The sequence below is a fragment of the Xiphophorus hellerii genome, chromosome 10, assembly GCF_003331165.1.
Source record: "Xiphophorus hellerii strain 12219 chromosome 10, Xiphophorus_hellerii-4.1, whole genome shotgun sequence".
NCBI lineage: Eukaryota > Metazoa > Chordata > Actinopteri > Cyprinodontiformes > Poeciliidae > Xiphophorus > Xiphophorus hellerii.
The window spans coordinates 16,871,417-16,888,330 of record NC_045681.1 but is presented as its reverse complement, the minus strand read 5'-3'; the positions used below and the strand labels follow the sequence as shown (position 1 = coordinate 16,888,330).

General features: G+C 39.9%; 1 protein-coding gene across 2 annotated transcripts in view; it reads right to left on the bottom strand.

Annotated features, from left to right (window-relative positions):
• Nucleotides 1–16,914, bottom strand: part of grid1b (glutamate receptor, ionotropic, delta 1b) — a 468,957-nt gene that overhangs the window by 52,740 nt on the left and 399,303 nt on the right. For both annotated transcript variants that reach the window (XM_032574010.1, XM_032574011.1), the window contains exons 9-11: nucleotides 3,055–3,156; nucleotides 2,096–2,218; nucleotides 114–188 (exon numbers count right to left, since the gene is read on the bottom strand). In XM_032574010.1, the coding sequence (XP_032429901.1) occupies nucleotides 114–188; nucleotides 2,096–2,218; nucleotides 3,055–3,156 (300 nt within the window). The remainder of the gene's footprint in view (nucleotides 1–113; nucleotides 189–2,095; nucleotides 2,219–3,054; nucleotides 3,157–16,914) is intronic.

Genomic DNA, 16,914 nt, shown 5'->3' with positions numbered 1-16,914 from the left:
GAACAACTACGTCTGCTTTCAAAGTAAGGTGACTTAACAATGGGAACATTGGTAGGTGAATTTAATCTGCGCACTTCCATATTATGTGTGTTTATTTCAGAGTTTAGTTTTACCTTGTTGATGAGATCCCCAATCATCCCATTCCATGAGCCGTTGGGAAGCTGAGAGCCGTATTTGCTGTCTGCAACCTGAGTAAAATAATAAACAAAATATTTAGATTTTTAATTTTTTTTTATTTTAGTTAAACCCTTAGCACAATGTCACCAGGTGACTCAGAACCTATCCAATCACTGAACAGATGCTTAGAACAGATAAATGTGTGGATGTGCCAAAACTTTCTCCAGCTGAACAGAAACAAAACTGAAGTTATTATTTTTGGACCTAAAGAGAAACGATCTAGAGTCAATGCACAGCTTCAGTTATTACAACTAAAACCTAGAGATCAGGCCCGAAACCTGGGAGTAGTAATGGACTCTGACCTGAACCTCCAGAGCCACATTAAGACAGTCACAAAGTCGGCCTTCTATCACCTGAAGAACATTTCCAGGATTAAAGGACTAATGTCTCAGCGAGACATTAGTCCATGCGTTTATCTTCAGTTGCATTGATTACTGCAACAGCGTCTTCACAGGTCTGTCCAACAAATCAATCAAACACCTGCAGCTGATCCAGAATGCTGCTGCTCGCGTTCTCACTAAAACCAGGAAGATAGAGCACATAACACCAGTTTTAAAGTCCCTCCACTGGCTCCCTGTAGCTCAAAGAATAGACTTTAAAATACTGTTGTTAGTTTACAAATCACTGAACGGCTTAGCACCACAATACATTAAAGATCTGCTGTTGTTGTATCAACCTTCCAGACTCCTCAGGTTCCGGTTCTGGTTCTGCTCTGCATCCCCAGAACCAGAACCAAACGAGGAGAAGCAGCTTTCAGCATCTATGCACCACGAATTTGGAACAAACTTCCAGAAAACTGTAAAACAGCTGAAACACTGACTTCCTTTAAATCTCAACTAAAAACCCACCTGTTTAGAATTGTATTTGAAATATAATCAATTACGAATTTAATGATGGAACTTGACTTAATGCCATGATTTGATTGTTGATTCTATGTTGCATGACTTTGTGTTTTTGTGTTTGTTATGATGTAAAGCACTTTGAAATGCCTTGCTGCTGAAATGTGCTATACAAATAAAATTTGATTGATTTGATTGATAGCCAAATAATTGAGAAAAAGCTGAGCAGAAAGGAAGGAAGAGACTAACCAACCAACTAATGAACCAACAATCAAGCCAAACAACCAAACAATGAGACAATGGGATATGGCTGGAAATTCAAATACTTCCCAATCATTATCCACACCTGAATGAAACTAAAGACAGACTTTTCCAGACTGCTCTGGAACCCTGTGATACATATAAACATTTACTTATATTTATAAAATGGTTTACCATATTTGTGTACAAACACTTTTGAAAATCAGTGCTTTTGAACCCGGCTTTATGTTCACCTTTTGTCACTTTGCGTATTATGTACACAAAAGACAAACTAATGCAGGGAGTTGTTGTTTACCACTTTGTCCAGCTGTCTTTTTCTTGACCTGGTCGGCATGAAAGTGGCGAGCTTGAAAACTCGGAGGAAATTGTAACACCAATTTAGTCTTAATGCAAAATGCGGTCTTCAAGGAAATAAAAAAAACACAGTTTGCTTTCATATTTCCCTGGAGGTCCTTTCACTCTGATTTCTCTTAAATTATGTTTGCATGAAGGAAAGGAAATACCCCCCTCCTTACTTTTAACTAAAACCTGAGAAGATTTATGAATTTTTCTATCCCATCTCAACTTGCTTGAACTTGTCGTTCTCTTTTTTATTTCCTGAAATTACTCTGTAATACAAAATATTAATGGCTGGCTTCGGGAAAAAGCCATTTTTTCCTCCCTTCCCTCCCTTTACCAATCCAGTTAAATAGTCTCACTAATGCAAGTTCTGCATTTGCACATTTTAAATGTGTGAAAAAGCTAGAAGTCGCTGTAAGTCTGCCTTATAAAACATTAAACTTAAGCAGAAAACAGCTGGGTGTGAAGCTCAGTCTGACCTGGTAGATCTCATATTTAAAGCCCAGGATCTTAGCGAGGGCGTCCAGGACGTCGATGGAGAATCCTTTATATCTCTTGGGCTGCCCGAGGATGTTCTCTGCCACCATGACGAAAGGATCCTCCTGCGGGAAGCCAGTCGGAGAAAGGAGGGGGTGTTAGTGAGGATAAAAGTCGCAGCGTGAGGGAGGCTTCGGCTTCACAGTAAGAGCGGGAGTTAAAGGAACTCCTGTCAGACTGAAGGGAAAACGTGACGGCCACTGTAAGGTCGGGGTGTCGAAGGCAGTGTGTGCCACCGTGGCAGTTGTGTTAGTGTTTCTGCTCAGCTGCACTGACACCTGGAGGTGCTGCAGCTGCTAACTGAGTGACATGCAGTCATGCTCTCAAAGAGCCTAAAGACAAATTTGTTCAAGAAGGTAAGGAATCTAATTTACAAGAGCATGGCTCCTTAATTTAACTGAATAAATGACAAAAGTTCTGGAACAACTTTCAGATATTTTTCCTAATAATCTATAGCCTCTTGTTAAACAAGCACTGTTTTACTTATGAGTTGATATGAGCACAAACGCCTCATATCAACCGATCAGAATGGTGGTGAAACCCTGGTGATTTAAGACTTGCTCTCCTAATACAGAACCTGGTAACATTTCATTTAATTTATTTAATTAAACAATGTAATAACCCACTGAAAAAAAATCAAGATCTTATTATGATGGTGACCAAGTCAACACCACAACGTGTCATGATAACTGCAAGCACATAAAAGATAAACAATAGAATAAAGCCACAGGTCAACAATTTGGTACGCCAGAGGTTTACAGTGAGACAGAAAACCACCGGTGAGAGTTATTGCTGCTAATTGAGCCATGGTGGACAAATGTTATATTTGTTTTCTTATTTTCCAAACAAAACAAAGCTAGTATAAGATCAAGTCAACACCAGGCACACAGGCATCACTTACCAACAGAGTGACCACTTTAACCGTCAGCCCTTGCATCCCATTCTCTATGCGACTCTCCTTCAGGCTGCCGTTCAGCCCATGAACAGAGTCCCATGTCGCCAGCTGCAGAGAGGACGGAGAGAAAACAGCTCGTAAACAAAAAAGCGTGCAGTTCTCAGGCATCAGCGACACCCTGCTAGGTCTAATCATGTCATTTGTTTAAGTGTCAGAGGTCCTCGGAGTTAAGAGACCGCACCGTGCAACCATCAATTACAGAACACGGCGCACAGGCTGCAATTTGACCATTTATTCACTTATCTCATTGGCTTTCATGTGGCACAGAGCTCTGCTGAGAGTCGGAGACAAAACGCGGAAAATAAGGCCAAAAAACATCAAGAGACATCCACTGCCAACAACCCACTCTGCTGTTCTCCCATCAAACACAGTCATGCACAAAGCAAACCTGACCTAGTTAGGTCTTGTATAGCCACTGCCCTGTTCAACCACCTAATCGGGGAAAAGAGCACAGTATTAGGCTTTATTGAGTCCAGTCTGTATGTGGAAAAAAAATAACAATGTTTCTTCCTGCAAGTATATCTTTTTCATCTTATTTTTCATCTTTGGCAAATTGTGCTGTGAGTTTTCTCTGAAACTCTCTACTACAAAGTAAACCTACAGGGTAAAAAAAAAAACAATACCTGTGCAGTGAAATAAATCCATATGGGTTAATTAAATAGCAGTACATCATTATAGATGCAGAAAAAATATAAAAAATTACCACCAATACCCTGACTGTCAAGAGTTCCAATCAGCCATAATGGTGCTGCTAATGTTTATCACAAGTTTTCAGTTTCCTACCCCGACATATGGCAGGTTGAGCGCAAAGTCTTTGCTAGTTCACTACAAAAACCAACTTCATGCAAGAGCTGGAGGCTAGCTTATCAAGACCAACAACTAAATAAAACAGTTTATGTCTAAAACACCAGAGTTGACCTCACTTCATATCTGCCTAACAAAAGACTATAAAACTATAAAAACTGCATACTTCATGTCACACAGTCAATAAATCTTGGTGCTAATAGCTTTGCTGTGTTTTTATAGAACTAGCTTAAAACTAGTATCACAAGTTTAGCTGGAACATTGTTTGTGGCTACTGGTATAAAACCAGCTGCTGAATATTAGTCAGTAAGAAATAGGAAACAAAGCTAGTTTATCATCTTAAAAAAAAGAATCTACAAATAAACACATCAGCCTGCAGCTGTACATCATGGACACCACCTGAGCCATGCTAACGCTCCTGATGCTAACGCTCCTGATGCTAACGCTCCTGATTCAGCCTGTTTTAACCAGATCTTCTCCATTAAGAGTGGACGAGTTCATGCTACACAATAAAACTGTGAATGCCTTTGTTTGTGTCACTACTTATGCGTCATTCTGATAAAAAGACCATCTCAGTAACCATGGTAACATACAAAAACAGCTATTTTGTTTCTTTTTTTTCCCCTGTGTGAGGAATCAGAGGGTTTGTTTCTAAATTCAACGTTCCACAGAGAGCTCTCACACGGGTTTATTGATTTGCCGGGACTCACACTGACACATGTCTTTTCACCGTTTATACCCACTGCATCCATTTTAGGGTTTTTGTGTGTTGAAAGCTCTGTTGTCTTTTTATTGTTGTTGTTCCAAGAAATAAAACACCTGGTTAAATACAAGGCTTTAAAAAAAAATAAATAAATAAAATATGGTGCAGTTTTAATAAATCAGTTCAACCAAAGAAACTCCAAATACCATCAACATCATTTAGGAGAAAACAAACATGGTCTATGAAATAATTCTAATTCACACAAACTACAGCCTTTGATAACATGTTTCAGTCTGTTTAATATTCAAAACTGAATACAGAAAAGCTAAATTAAACACAGTGCAGTAACCTAAGGTAGCACAGCAACTTATTAGGCTTAGAGTCAACTACAACTTCAATAATTGGGTTAAGTTTAGGAATGGGGATTAGATATTTGATTCCCTTACGAAATGAAACCATTGCATTTACTCAGGGGGTTTTTGGTTTTTTGTCTGCTATTAATTTTTTTGTGATCTGAAACATCAACCATAATAAAGAAGGAAAGAAAACAGAGGGAAGAGGTCATACAGTATGTTTTTACAGCAGTGTATTTGACAACAGGCAAATGCTTTAAACTTACAGGATAAACCCTTTCCTCCCGTGCTTGTTTTCCACGAAGAGGCACGGCCTCATGAAGGTGGATGAAATCAGAGCAGACCTTTCAAGGATGCTGAGATAACAGAGAAGCAGCAAGAGTGATGGACACGATCAGAGGGAGAACTGGAGGGAAGAAACGAGGAGTGCCTCCTTATTATACTAAGAGCTATTCTCAGCACTGCTGTCCTCCGCATGATCTCCATCCATCCCTCTTCTTCTTGTGTGCGAGAAAGTGGGGGGTGTTCCTCATTAACACGGATAATTTATCTTCTCCGTTTAAAGTCGCGATTCCATCCAAGTCTTCCCCTCCATCCAATCTAAACAGTAAAACCATTACGGCCGCCGTCGAGGTCAGAAGTGGATAAAATACTATCAACGAAAAGTGAAGAGAGACGCCAGTGGGACGTCTGTTGTCAGGACGATGGAGATGCAGGCTTTAAAATTTGTGATCTGGCCGCAGGAGCAGATTAGAAGTGAATTACAATTTAAGGTTCTTTACAGTCTGACGCTTTTTGCAATGTCACCTCCATAAAACACTCAAATAATTAAAAAATGCTCCTAAATGGTGTGATGTAAAATTTAGTGTCTCCTTCTACAGTATCTTTATTATTTACAATAATTGTGCATGTAAAAAACTTTTTTTTTTTTATACTGGATAATAATTAAAAGTAAGCGGAAAGGCCTGTATCCCAGAAATTAATTAGTGTTTCCAACTGTGTCCTGAAAGTCCTGGAAGGCTTAAAACATCTGGGGGAACAGACCAAAAAATGACACTGCACCAGAAGACAAAAACCAACCAGATTTTAGTTTCCTAGTCTCTGTGGTGGGTTTCTTATTGGGCCAAATCAGCCAAAATTTAATCTGTAAATGAAGCACAGACACGTTTCTGTCCTTGTTTCTTTATGGTAGCAAAGCAAACTCAGAAACTGTTTTTTCCCTTTACTAGGTAATTTTACATAATTTAATCTCAGAAAGTTGATTCCTACCACAACAAACCTAGATACTCTGTTCGTAATAGAAGTTCCAATATCTTGCAAAGCACACGGATTTTGGAGCGTTTGATTTATTTGTGTTAAGGTTTTTGTGTAAAACTGCTTCCTTTCATGCTTTGAAACATGAAGTGAGCCGTCTGGAACTGATTTTCTGCTTTTCTCTGTTATTTTTTGTTATTACACAATCTATTTTCAATGTGGACAGACAGCATCTCTAATCCAAGTTCTTCACCAGACTAAGACCAGGAAAATGTCTTTATTATTTCAGACAGTATTTATCTATTTAGCACCTGCTATATCCTGCTGTCATTCCCACAAAACTTGTCAAGATACTAGAACTTCTGCTCCCTGAAGACAAGACCACAAAACCCCTTTTGTACCCAATTAAACTACCTAGTCAGTAACTCAGAAATCCCAAATCAGTGTCATTTCGGTGACGAAGAGGCTCAAACAACACCAACGCGACAGTCAGGACCGCGTAGCAGAATGAAACTGCGATTTATGACTCTTATAATAAAAATGTCTTCTTCTGTGCAGACTCATCAACTGCAAATTTTATGTTGTTCTGGTTTAGGAGGAAAATAAAACATTCCTGTCTGCAACCATCAACAGATCGGGGCTGTGAGTACGCTCTCTGCACTTTATCCCTCAGGACGTCTGGATGTGAACACACTTGATTACACGGCTACACTCACTCTCTCTCTCTCTCTCGCTCTCTCTCGCTGGTCTTCATTGTCCAACACGCCTCGCTTTATTTACAGAGCCAGTCAGAAGGTCAGTTGAGGTTAAGAGCTTAAATGGACTCTTTAGAGCTAAAAGAGGGCATCACCGAACGGAGCACTCAGACCCAAACCTGTCTACTTTTGGGCTCCTATAGGTCTGAACAAATATGATTAATGTAGCACTTTGTGCTGAACAGGTTCTGGTATTATTTTGTCAGCTCAGCCCAGTATGTGTAAATCTTTTCTTAATATATTTTCCAATCCCCACTGACCTAAGTGAAAGTGAATCAAAGAAAATCAACATGGGAGCTAAAAATCTGTATAAAATTGAAAATTGGCTTCCTACAGCAACATAATTTGCCACAAGTTCAAAAAAATCAGAATGTTGGAAACAAACAAAAGTAATAAAGGTAAACAACAAACATGAACACAGACTAATTTCAAACATTTTTAATTAAAGCTATGAATTATTTTTAGTGGATGTTGCACAGTTGAAACATTTAGGGATTGTATGTAATAAGGATTAAAACTTTTACATCAAACTTCATTTGCTGGCTAGCTGGCTAGCTAGACAGACAGACAGCAAGTCTGATAAAAAAATTAACTCCAAGATTTTTTAGCTGAAGGCGGACTTTTCCTACAACTGTCATATTACTGGTGTTAATCCACGTCTTAATTGTGTCTCGGGACAAGAGAGAAAAGGCCATCCATGGACTCTTGCTCAATTGTCCAAAATCCTGTTTTAACAAGGAAATTATTTTAACATTTCATTCTTAAAATTAAGGTGTCGTAGTCTGGGGGAAGTGAAGTGTGGCGAGGCAGACAAGCCAAACTCTTTTAGGTCCAGTGTGAAGTTTAGGGAGTGTATAGAATTAGGGTACATCACTCTTTTATTTTTTATTTTTCGTTTTTTTTTTATACATAGTTTTGGTTCTGTATTAGAAGGCTTACTCAATTTTTATTGAGGTCTTTTTTAAAAGACCTCAAAAGGGGGATTGCTAAGGAAAATGATTATTTAATGCTAAAATACACTTAATCTTACGACATGTGTAAAGGTATAGCCAACACTTTAATTTGGAATAGTTTCTGTTGAGCAGTTGGGAATTCAGCAGACAAAGCAGGGCCCTTTTCCTCCCCCGCTGACACACAGAGCAATAAAATTTACAGTCCGAAAGGGGTCAGAGACTTCTTGGCGCCTCTCGGCCCGGGTCGGATGGAGATGGGCACGAAGTGGTCCGCCTATGCTTAGATAAAAAAACAGACACCTTTGCTATAAATCAGGAAGTCACAACTTTCTTTGGGGGCCTGAGGGAGTTCTAATTGGTCGAAGAGCAGAACGCCTTCTTTGCATATATTAAATAGGGAAACGCCTCTTTGGTTAAAATTTCAGGACAGCACCGGAGAGTCGGAGAGTTTTTCATCTTTCCTCCACATTTTGGGCGCCTTTGTCTGTCTTATGTGTTTCGTGTTGTCTGTTTCGTGTAGTCTGTATAAAATGTATATCTCTGTATCTCTGCAGCTTTGTTGTCGATTGCTTTGTATGAGATTAAACTCTGTGATCTGTGACGTCATTCTGTTTCGCCGTACTTTTGCAGCCGTGATGTCATCCGCTCGCGACCCGGCTAACAGGAGGAGAGGAGAGCCATGCTTTTTCCAAAATTAAGCTAACCTAATAACTTTCCTCCTTAATAGGAGCCATGTCATTTATCTGCTACTGTCGGTCCACCGTGTCTTATCAATTCAAACACCCGTACAGCTGTCTATCGGGACATTTTAGAGCACTTCCCTCAGCTAACAAGTTTATGGTGATGCTGATTTCCTGTCCTGCCTACACATCCAAAAGAACCAATACCTCCTTTAATGACCATGGCATCACTATGCTGGACTGGCCAGCAGACTCCCAGAGAGAATCAATAGGGTATAGTCAGGAGGGAGGGGATAACAGACATCAGAGCCAACAATGCAGATGAGCTGAAGGCTGGCATTAAAGCAACCTGGACGTTTTAACACCTCAGCTGAACCACAGGCTGATCTCCTCCTGGCTGCTGCAACGACGCTATAATCCATGTGAAACCAACCAACTGGGGAATACATGGAGATACATCACAATAGGCACAAATTTAAACAATAATGTCTGAATTTCACTAGCTGTGAATTAACTCTGAATCTTTACGATTTCAATTTTTGATTTGAATTGGACATTTTATTGACATTTTCTAACTTGCTGAGATGAACCGATATGCTACAGTGTCGACGCATGGCGCTCCGACGGCGTCCTTTTAAAATATCCATGATAAAAACTTGAAAACATCAAAAGATTTTCGGTCTTTAAAAGAATAACTTGGTTTACGGAAAACAGACGAGAGTTTTCATCCGTTTTTCAGTAAGAAGCTTAAAATTTAACGACGATCAGCTGAAGCCTCCTCATAAAGCAGCGAATTTGAAAGTCCGTCCCGCTTCCTCGCCCGCTCCTTCTCATCATGTCGCACCGTTCTCCCCTGAAGAGGTCAAACACGAGGATAAATCTCCACCTCGCTCATGCATTATTCCCGATTCCCCCCTTTTCACTGAAATGCCAGGCCTTCCCTCTCCCCTCCTGTCATCCAAACGGACGGCCTGGTTGTATTTCTGCAACTCGCTCTCCCATGGACAGCAGAGGGAAATGTCAGCAATTGGCAGCGTTTCTCACCTCCCCCCCGCTCGAACCCCCACACCTCGAGTCCTCCCCCGCCTTTTCTTTTTACTTCCACACTTTCACCTCCTCCTCATCCTTCCCTTTGATTGGTGATTTAAAATGACTTTTTAGAGGGTGTGAGTTACAGCTCCGAGCCCTCGTGACTCGGCTGTCGCTGCAGTAGATTTGTCCCAGAGATCACCTGTCAGTCCGACAGCGTGGGCTGCGTCTGTAATGCTTCTTCTGACAGAGCAAGGCTTGGCGTGTGCAGAAGCCATCTCTTTGTACTTTATGCTGCGCTGAACACTTATTTACCTGGCAATAACTTACAGAGTGACTTGAGCTGATTGAGTTCAAGCGTCTCGGCTTTTGCACCGACTTTTAATTATCTTGCAGTGAAGAACGATGCTCTTAGCGAGAATGTTTTTAATGGAATCATGACACCACCAGTGCAGAGATTACACTAGAAGCAGCACTGACAGCAGGTGAGTTTGAGTCTGTGTGAATGTACAGTAAATACTTTTGATAAAAAAAGAGTAACAAAGAAGTCAGTTATTTTGAAGAAAGCCATCAAGTAAACTCTTGATCACCTAAATTAACTCTATATAATTTAGGTAATAAATATATCTATATATATTTATATATCTAGAAGAGTAGTGGACAAAATCTAAGAAATAATAAAACATAATTACTTATGTGTCAAAGTAAAATAGCTTCTATGTGTTGGTTTAAAACCAAATATGACACTAGCTGCATTTCTATTGACCATATATACATTTGTTTAATAGAAAACCAGCTATTTGGAAATAAATATATATATATATATATATATATATATATATATACACTGCTCAAAAAAATAAAGGGAACACTCAAATAACACATCCTAGATCTGAATGAAAGAAATATTCTCATTGAATACTTTGTTCTGTACAAAGTTGAATGTGCTGACAACAAAATCACACAAAAATCATCAATGGAAATCAAATTTATTAACCAATGGAGGCCTGGATTTGGAGCCACACACAAAATTAAAGTGAAATAACACTACACGCTGATCCAACTTTAATGTAATGTCCTTAAAACAAGTCAAAATGAGGCTCAGTATTGAGTGTGGCCTCCACGTGCCTGTATGACCTCCCTACAACGCCTGGGCATGCTCAGGTGGCGGATGGTCTCCTGAGGGATCTCCTCCCAGACCTGGACTAAAGCATCCGCCAACTCCTGGACAGTCTGTGGTGCAACGTGACGTTGGTGGATGGAGCGAGACATGATGTCCCAGATGTGCTCAATCGGATTCAGGTCTGGGGAACGGGCTGGCCAGTCCATAGCTTCAATGCCTTCATCTTGCAGGAACTGCTGACACACTCCAGCCACATGAGGTCTAGCATTGTCCTGCATTAGGAGGAACCCAGGGCCAACCGCACCAGCATATGGTCTCACCAGGGGTCTGAGGATCTCATCTCGGTACCTAATGGCAGTCAGGCTACCTCTGCTGAGCACATGGAGGGCTGTGCGGCCCTCCAAAGAAATGTTTTGAAATTAATGTACTTAGCAAAACTGCAATGTGAACACTTTTTCCGCACCACACAAGTCATGTGATCAACAACCGGACGTTGCTATTGGCAGAAAAGACAAAGAAGACGACGACAGGAAGTGACAGGTGGACAACGGCGCAGCATGTTTCTTTAATGACTTAATGCCTGAACAAACTTATTCATGTGTGATTTTAATTGTGTTTCTTATATATGCATATAATGGAAACATTACAATTGGGAAATTATTTTGTTGTTGTATAGTTTTAAGCACACTTGCAATGCAAACGCAGCTACTGGTAAGCGATAGTATTTGCCATGTTGTAATTCAGAACTTTCCTCTCTGCTGTCTTTGTTTCTTCAAACACAACGTCTGATGAAAGAGATGATTTGATGTTTCTAATACTCACCTAGCTTCACACTGTGAGAGACAATGACTTCACTGTTGTGTGTGTTTTCATAAGTTATTTTTCTACTTCCTTTTAGCTTCACCTTAACATCGACTGGTGAGGGAGTTAGAGCAGCGTTAGAATAGCAGGTACACTTGTTTTAATTGGACTTTTACAGGGAGAAATTTTAGAAAATGCTGAACAACTAACTTCATACCAGCATACTTTAAATTATGATCAACGGCATGGACTCAAAGGAAGCTGGATGTTTCCTTCTTTGAAATATAGAAAAAAAAGAGAAAGAAATAGGGAAACGAGTTCAAATTAACTGCATTGCCATTTTATTTTATTTTCCCCAAGCATCTGATCAATTTGACCTTAAAGTGGTGCGAGTTATTTTGAGCTAAGCAGAAATAAAAAAACAACCTTCTTAGTGTTCAAAACCAATTCTGACAAATACAGCTGAGGTTTTTGTTTTATTCTCTTCAAGCGTTCCCCTGAAATCCTGTAGCTTAACAGACACACAGGGAACTCACTTTATCCCTAATCATGCTTAGGAAGAGTTCCTATAAATTGGCAGCTAACAAGCTGGCGATTTATAGGACGATATAACGCAGCTTATATTGTTCTTATTTCAGGAATCGGAGTCAATAAGCCAACAAGAAAGCAGATAAAAAAAACCCCAGGAGAAACCAGTTTGCTCTACTGGAAAATTCAGTCTGGATAAATGATGGACCGACTCCAACAAGCAATGTTAGTATAGCTTTACTGGTAGTTCCACAGACTGATCTCTGACCAGGTCTGTCATACCTGCTACTGCACACCAAAACACAAATCTGATTAAATCCCTTTCAAACAGTCACTACCAGAAGTGTTAAATTGAATGTATTTCTTTCCAACAGAAACATGCTGGTGTAAAGATGATGCACTGTGTTTAAGGAAACATGCTAATTTTCAATTCCTGTTCAGAAGAAGGCAGAAGGTTTTCGTTAACATCATAAAGAGCAAATAATAACATCATGAAATAACTGAATTAATTAGTTGGTTACTGGCAGTCTGAGCTTAAAGGTGGATGTGATTTTGTGATGGTAACAAAATCATTGCTGATTTTGATATGTACTTTATTTTTTTCTGGAAATTAGTTTAAATGTAGTTCTCCTTTAAATCTCTCTTGGTTTATGAAAATATAATTTAGCAACCAGACAGCTATTCTGTGAGCTAAAAAAGTGAAACAGTTCAGAACTTTTGATTCCGCTCAAATGTTTTTGCACAATCATTGCCGTTGATTTCAACTCAACTAAAAGCAACCATCCCGGTTAGCAGGATAGTGTGTCCTGGAAATCCACACCGTTCTTTACAAAACAAGGGTGAAAACATTTAATAATACATTTCATTTAATTTCTATGCTACACATCTTCCTCCCCTATGCTTCAGTGGTCTCGAAGATGCCTCCTCTGGTTTTATCTGGGAGAAGTCCAAAGGGGTTCCAAAGACAGTTATTCCAGTTATTCCTGCATTCTTTGAAGGAATAACTGTGGCTGCCTCGAGCCTTCCCCACAGTGAACCATGAAAGATTTCCAGAAGAAATCCTTACTTAAAATGCCCAAAATAACATGAAATACTAAGCAGAGGAACAGCAACTCTACTATGTGATCCTTTTAAGTAGATGGAGTCCAACCGCCGTGCAGACGAAATTCAGTTGCTTGTTTTGCTTTCTTTCCCACAGTTTATTATAAAATCATTTTCAATAAATTACAATATGCATTCCGATAAGGTTCATTTGCTAGATTAAAAGTGCCTTTTGACAATTGAGAACATTTATGCAGGTATTAGTCATACTTTTCATTGAGGCTACTTTTCTGTATACATTTTTTTGATGCAATATCCTAATTTTAAATATGTTTTCATTAACTAGAAGCAGAAAACTATCAAAATGAAAAGAAAGAAAGTCTTTCAATATTCATTTGTGTGTAATTAATCTAAATAATTTGAATTTAGTGATTAGGTACCTGGATATACATGGACTTTTCAACAATATTTTAATATATTGAGTGGATCTAGGAGAGGGCTGGAAGGCACATTTCATGTTTTGCTTCAGTTCTCTTCACTAGGCTGTGGCTCTGTAAGGCCATCCTGAAAAATTTCAAAATATTGACACCAATGTTCATGGTTATCGAACCATAATTGTTTGGAGTTGTATAATTATCGTATTTTCCACTCTATAAGGCGCATCTAAAAACCTTAAATTTTCTCAAAAGCCGAGAGTGCACCTTATAATCCGGTGCGCCTTATGGACCAATATTGAGCCACAACAGGTCTCGCAACTACGGTAAGCAGCCGCCGACTTCATTTTCCCCCGTAGAAGAAGAAGCGCGCGGTGCACGCTGGGTTTTGTGTAAAGACCCCAAAATGGCTCCTATTAAGAGACACGCTTACGACGCAGAGTTTAAGCTCAAGGCGATCAGTCACGCAGTAGAACATGGGAACAGAGCAGCAGCGAGAGAATTTAACATGAACGAATCAATGGTGCGGAAGTGGATATATATTGTGATCGCACTAACGTTTGATTTACCGTAACAGTATCAGACTGTTTTTTACGTGTTTATTGAATCGAGGAAAAGTTCCCCTCCACTATATGTTGTACCTTGCTGTTGTTAAAAGATAAACTGTGTCACGAAAATACCACGTCACTTACTTTACCTCGGGAAAATAATCAAACAGCTGTTTATTCATTTTGGGAATGAACGGAGTTGTCAGAACGCTAGTTTGTAATCTATAAATGAAGTTTGACTGACCTATCTGACTATTTTGTTGACATTCCCTTTAGCGCAGTTCCATGTAATGGATGCATAACGTAACCCCAGCCTCTACTGTAGCGTCTGTTCTATGCGCCTTATAATGCGGTGCGCCTTATATATGAAAAAAGTTTTAAAATAGGCCTTTCATCGAAGGTTCGCCTTATAATGTGGTGCGCCTTATAGTGCGGAAAATACGGTAACTATTTAATTTCCTAAAATTCTACAGCGTTGAGAACTAAACTCGATTGAGCTACCTGGGTGTAAATTAGCACATCCTTGAAAGTAGAAATATTCTTTGAAGCATATTAACCAATTCTGTTCTCTATGTTAAACCTACATTTTCGCTTTTATTGAATGGTATGCTCCCTGGAGTCATTTCTAGTTTAAATTTATAAGAGAAAACCATCCAATTTCACTCAAAATGCAGCAAAAGTCTAATTTCTGCTTCCAGGAGCTTCTAAGTTGACACTTTTTCTCATTTTTCAGCACCAATATCTTGGCAGATATAAATCTCTCCGCGTCCTGGCTTAATTTTGTTTTGCTATCCTGGAAAGTTTGAGTTCCACAAAGCCAAACTTTCCAAAACTTTATTTGAGAATCCTCTCACCTAACACCGTGTCCCTTTGAGGCACACCAACAGTGGTTAGCAGACGAAAGCTGCGACACAGCTGATGTTTTTCTATCTGGTTTCTCTTGAAAACCAAACATTACATCTGGTTTTTTTTGTCTGTTTTCTCGCAGCTTTTTCATTTTCTGTCCTGCTATTATCAGCAAACCTAATTTGGTGTCTCTTTATAGGATGTGCAAGAGCTCAGGAGCCATTCATCACTGCCCACGCCTATGAGGAAAAAAACAAAAAAAAAGGACTCCATCTTTGCCGCTTTGAAAGCAAAAAATGAAAAAGGAACAAAATATCTATCTTGTTCAATGTATTATTCATAGAAATTAGCAAGCTTCTAGTTTTCAAAGGCACAAATTGTTGTTAACGACTTCAAATTACCTCAGGGATTTGAAATTAGCACCGACTGAGTCTCATTTTCGTTCTCCAACGTTTCTAATGGATTCATTTCTGAGGAGACGGTAACAATGCGGGACCCATTACAGACAAATGGGTGGGTAATTTCTGTCCTTCGCAAAATAACACAAAGCTCCTTCGCGCTTTTGTGAAAAGTACAAGAGAAAGAAAAGTGTCGGCAGCAACAAAGATGAGGCGGAGAGAAGAAAGATGTAAACATGCATTGATCCTGATATACTCTGCCATTCACAGGCTCTGTATGTTTCATTAAAACACAGCGGCTTATGTATGACACTTTGCATTTATTATTTAAGGTCAGCGCAAACATTTGTCTACGTCGGCCAAATAAATGCACAGCAGATGACTGCTGATTGTGAGGGAAAGCGCAGCTGGTCTAATATAAATTAAACACTGGAGAGGCTGTGGAGATGCTGGAGTTGCGTCGTCTATTAAAGGATGAACAACAGCACACAAATCCACCGGCGAGCGGACTAATCATCTAATTTCGCCATAATTGGAGAGTTCTTCAATTCTCTCCCTTTTTTTTTCTGCGACGGGCTCTTGAGAGTTCTCAGATCGGAGTTTGAAACCCACTGGAACTAAATCTGGCCCTATTAAAAGTTGGAGAGGTTATCTGTCTGCCGCAGTCATCCCAGAGGCCGTCCGGCGTCTGATTAAAAACAGCCACTCACAGACACTCCCTCTGAGAAAAGTGGGCGAGAGCATAATGTCTTCTGACACACTGCCATCTGAAGAGGATGGGGTGGGGAAAAGAAAAAAAAAAAACAGTTTTCTTAATCCGTTGGTTGCAGGAGGGCGATTTACCGACAACAAATTGGTGGGACGACGCATCAGAAGTGAACGAGATGGGAAAGACGAGGACGGATGGGATGGCACGTAGGGGAGGTTTGAAAGACCAGACCGCAGACGTACAAGTTTCTCAGGAAAACAGGGAAATAACATTTCAATCTCCATCAGGTCTGATGTGAAGGTGGAAAGAGGAGGTGTGTGTGTGGGGGTTGGTGGGAGAGGAGTGGAGTTTCATCTGCGGGGAAAATTTGCTTTGAGGAATGGCCGTACGAGGGGTGAGCAGAGCCGAGAGCGGCGCGCAAAGATGGAGATGGAGATGGGGATAAGAAAAACACTGTAGGGGGAAAATGAATGGAGCTTGTGCACATAATGAGAGCGAGCAGCTGATAACTCACTGCCGGCCAGAAAGAAAACACCTGCCTACACGTCGCAAACTCTATAAAACTTTTCCGTTTGAGCTCGACTCTCGCCGTCGTCATCATTCTCTCCCGCCAAACGGATTCACTCTGGAAGCAGCATAAGTAATGATGCCGGATAAGAGGTATAGCTCACTCTTGGCTTTGGATCTGATAAATCGGACAAGTGCGTATAAAATGCCCGATGTACAGGACTAACTCTCGTTTGGCTTTAAGAGTGAAACATCGTATATCGTCTTTATTTCTCCAAGAAAAACAGCAGCAAGAGTTTGTAATTTCAGTAGTAATCAGCCTGATTAATGCATAGTGTTT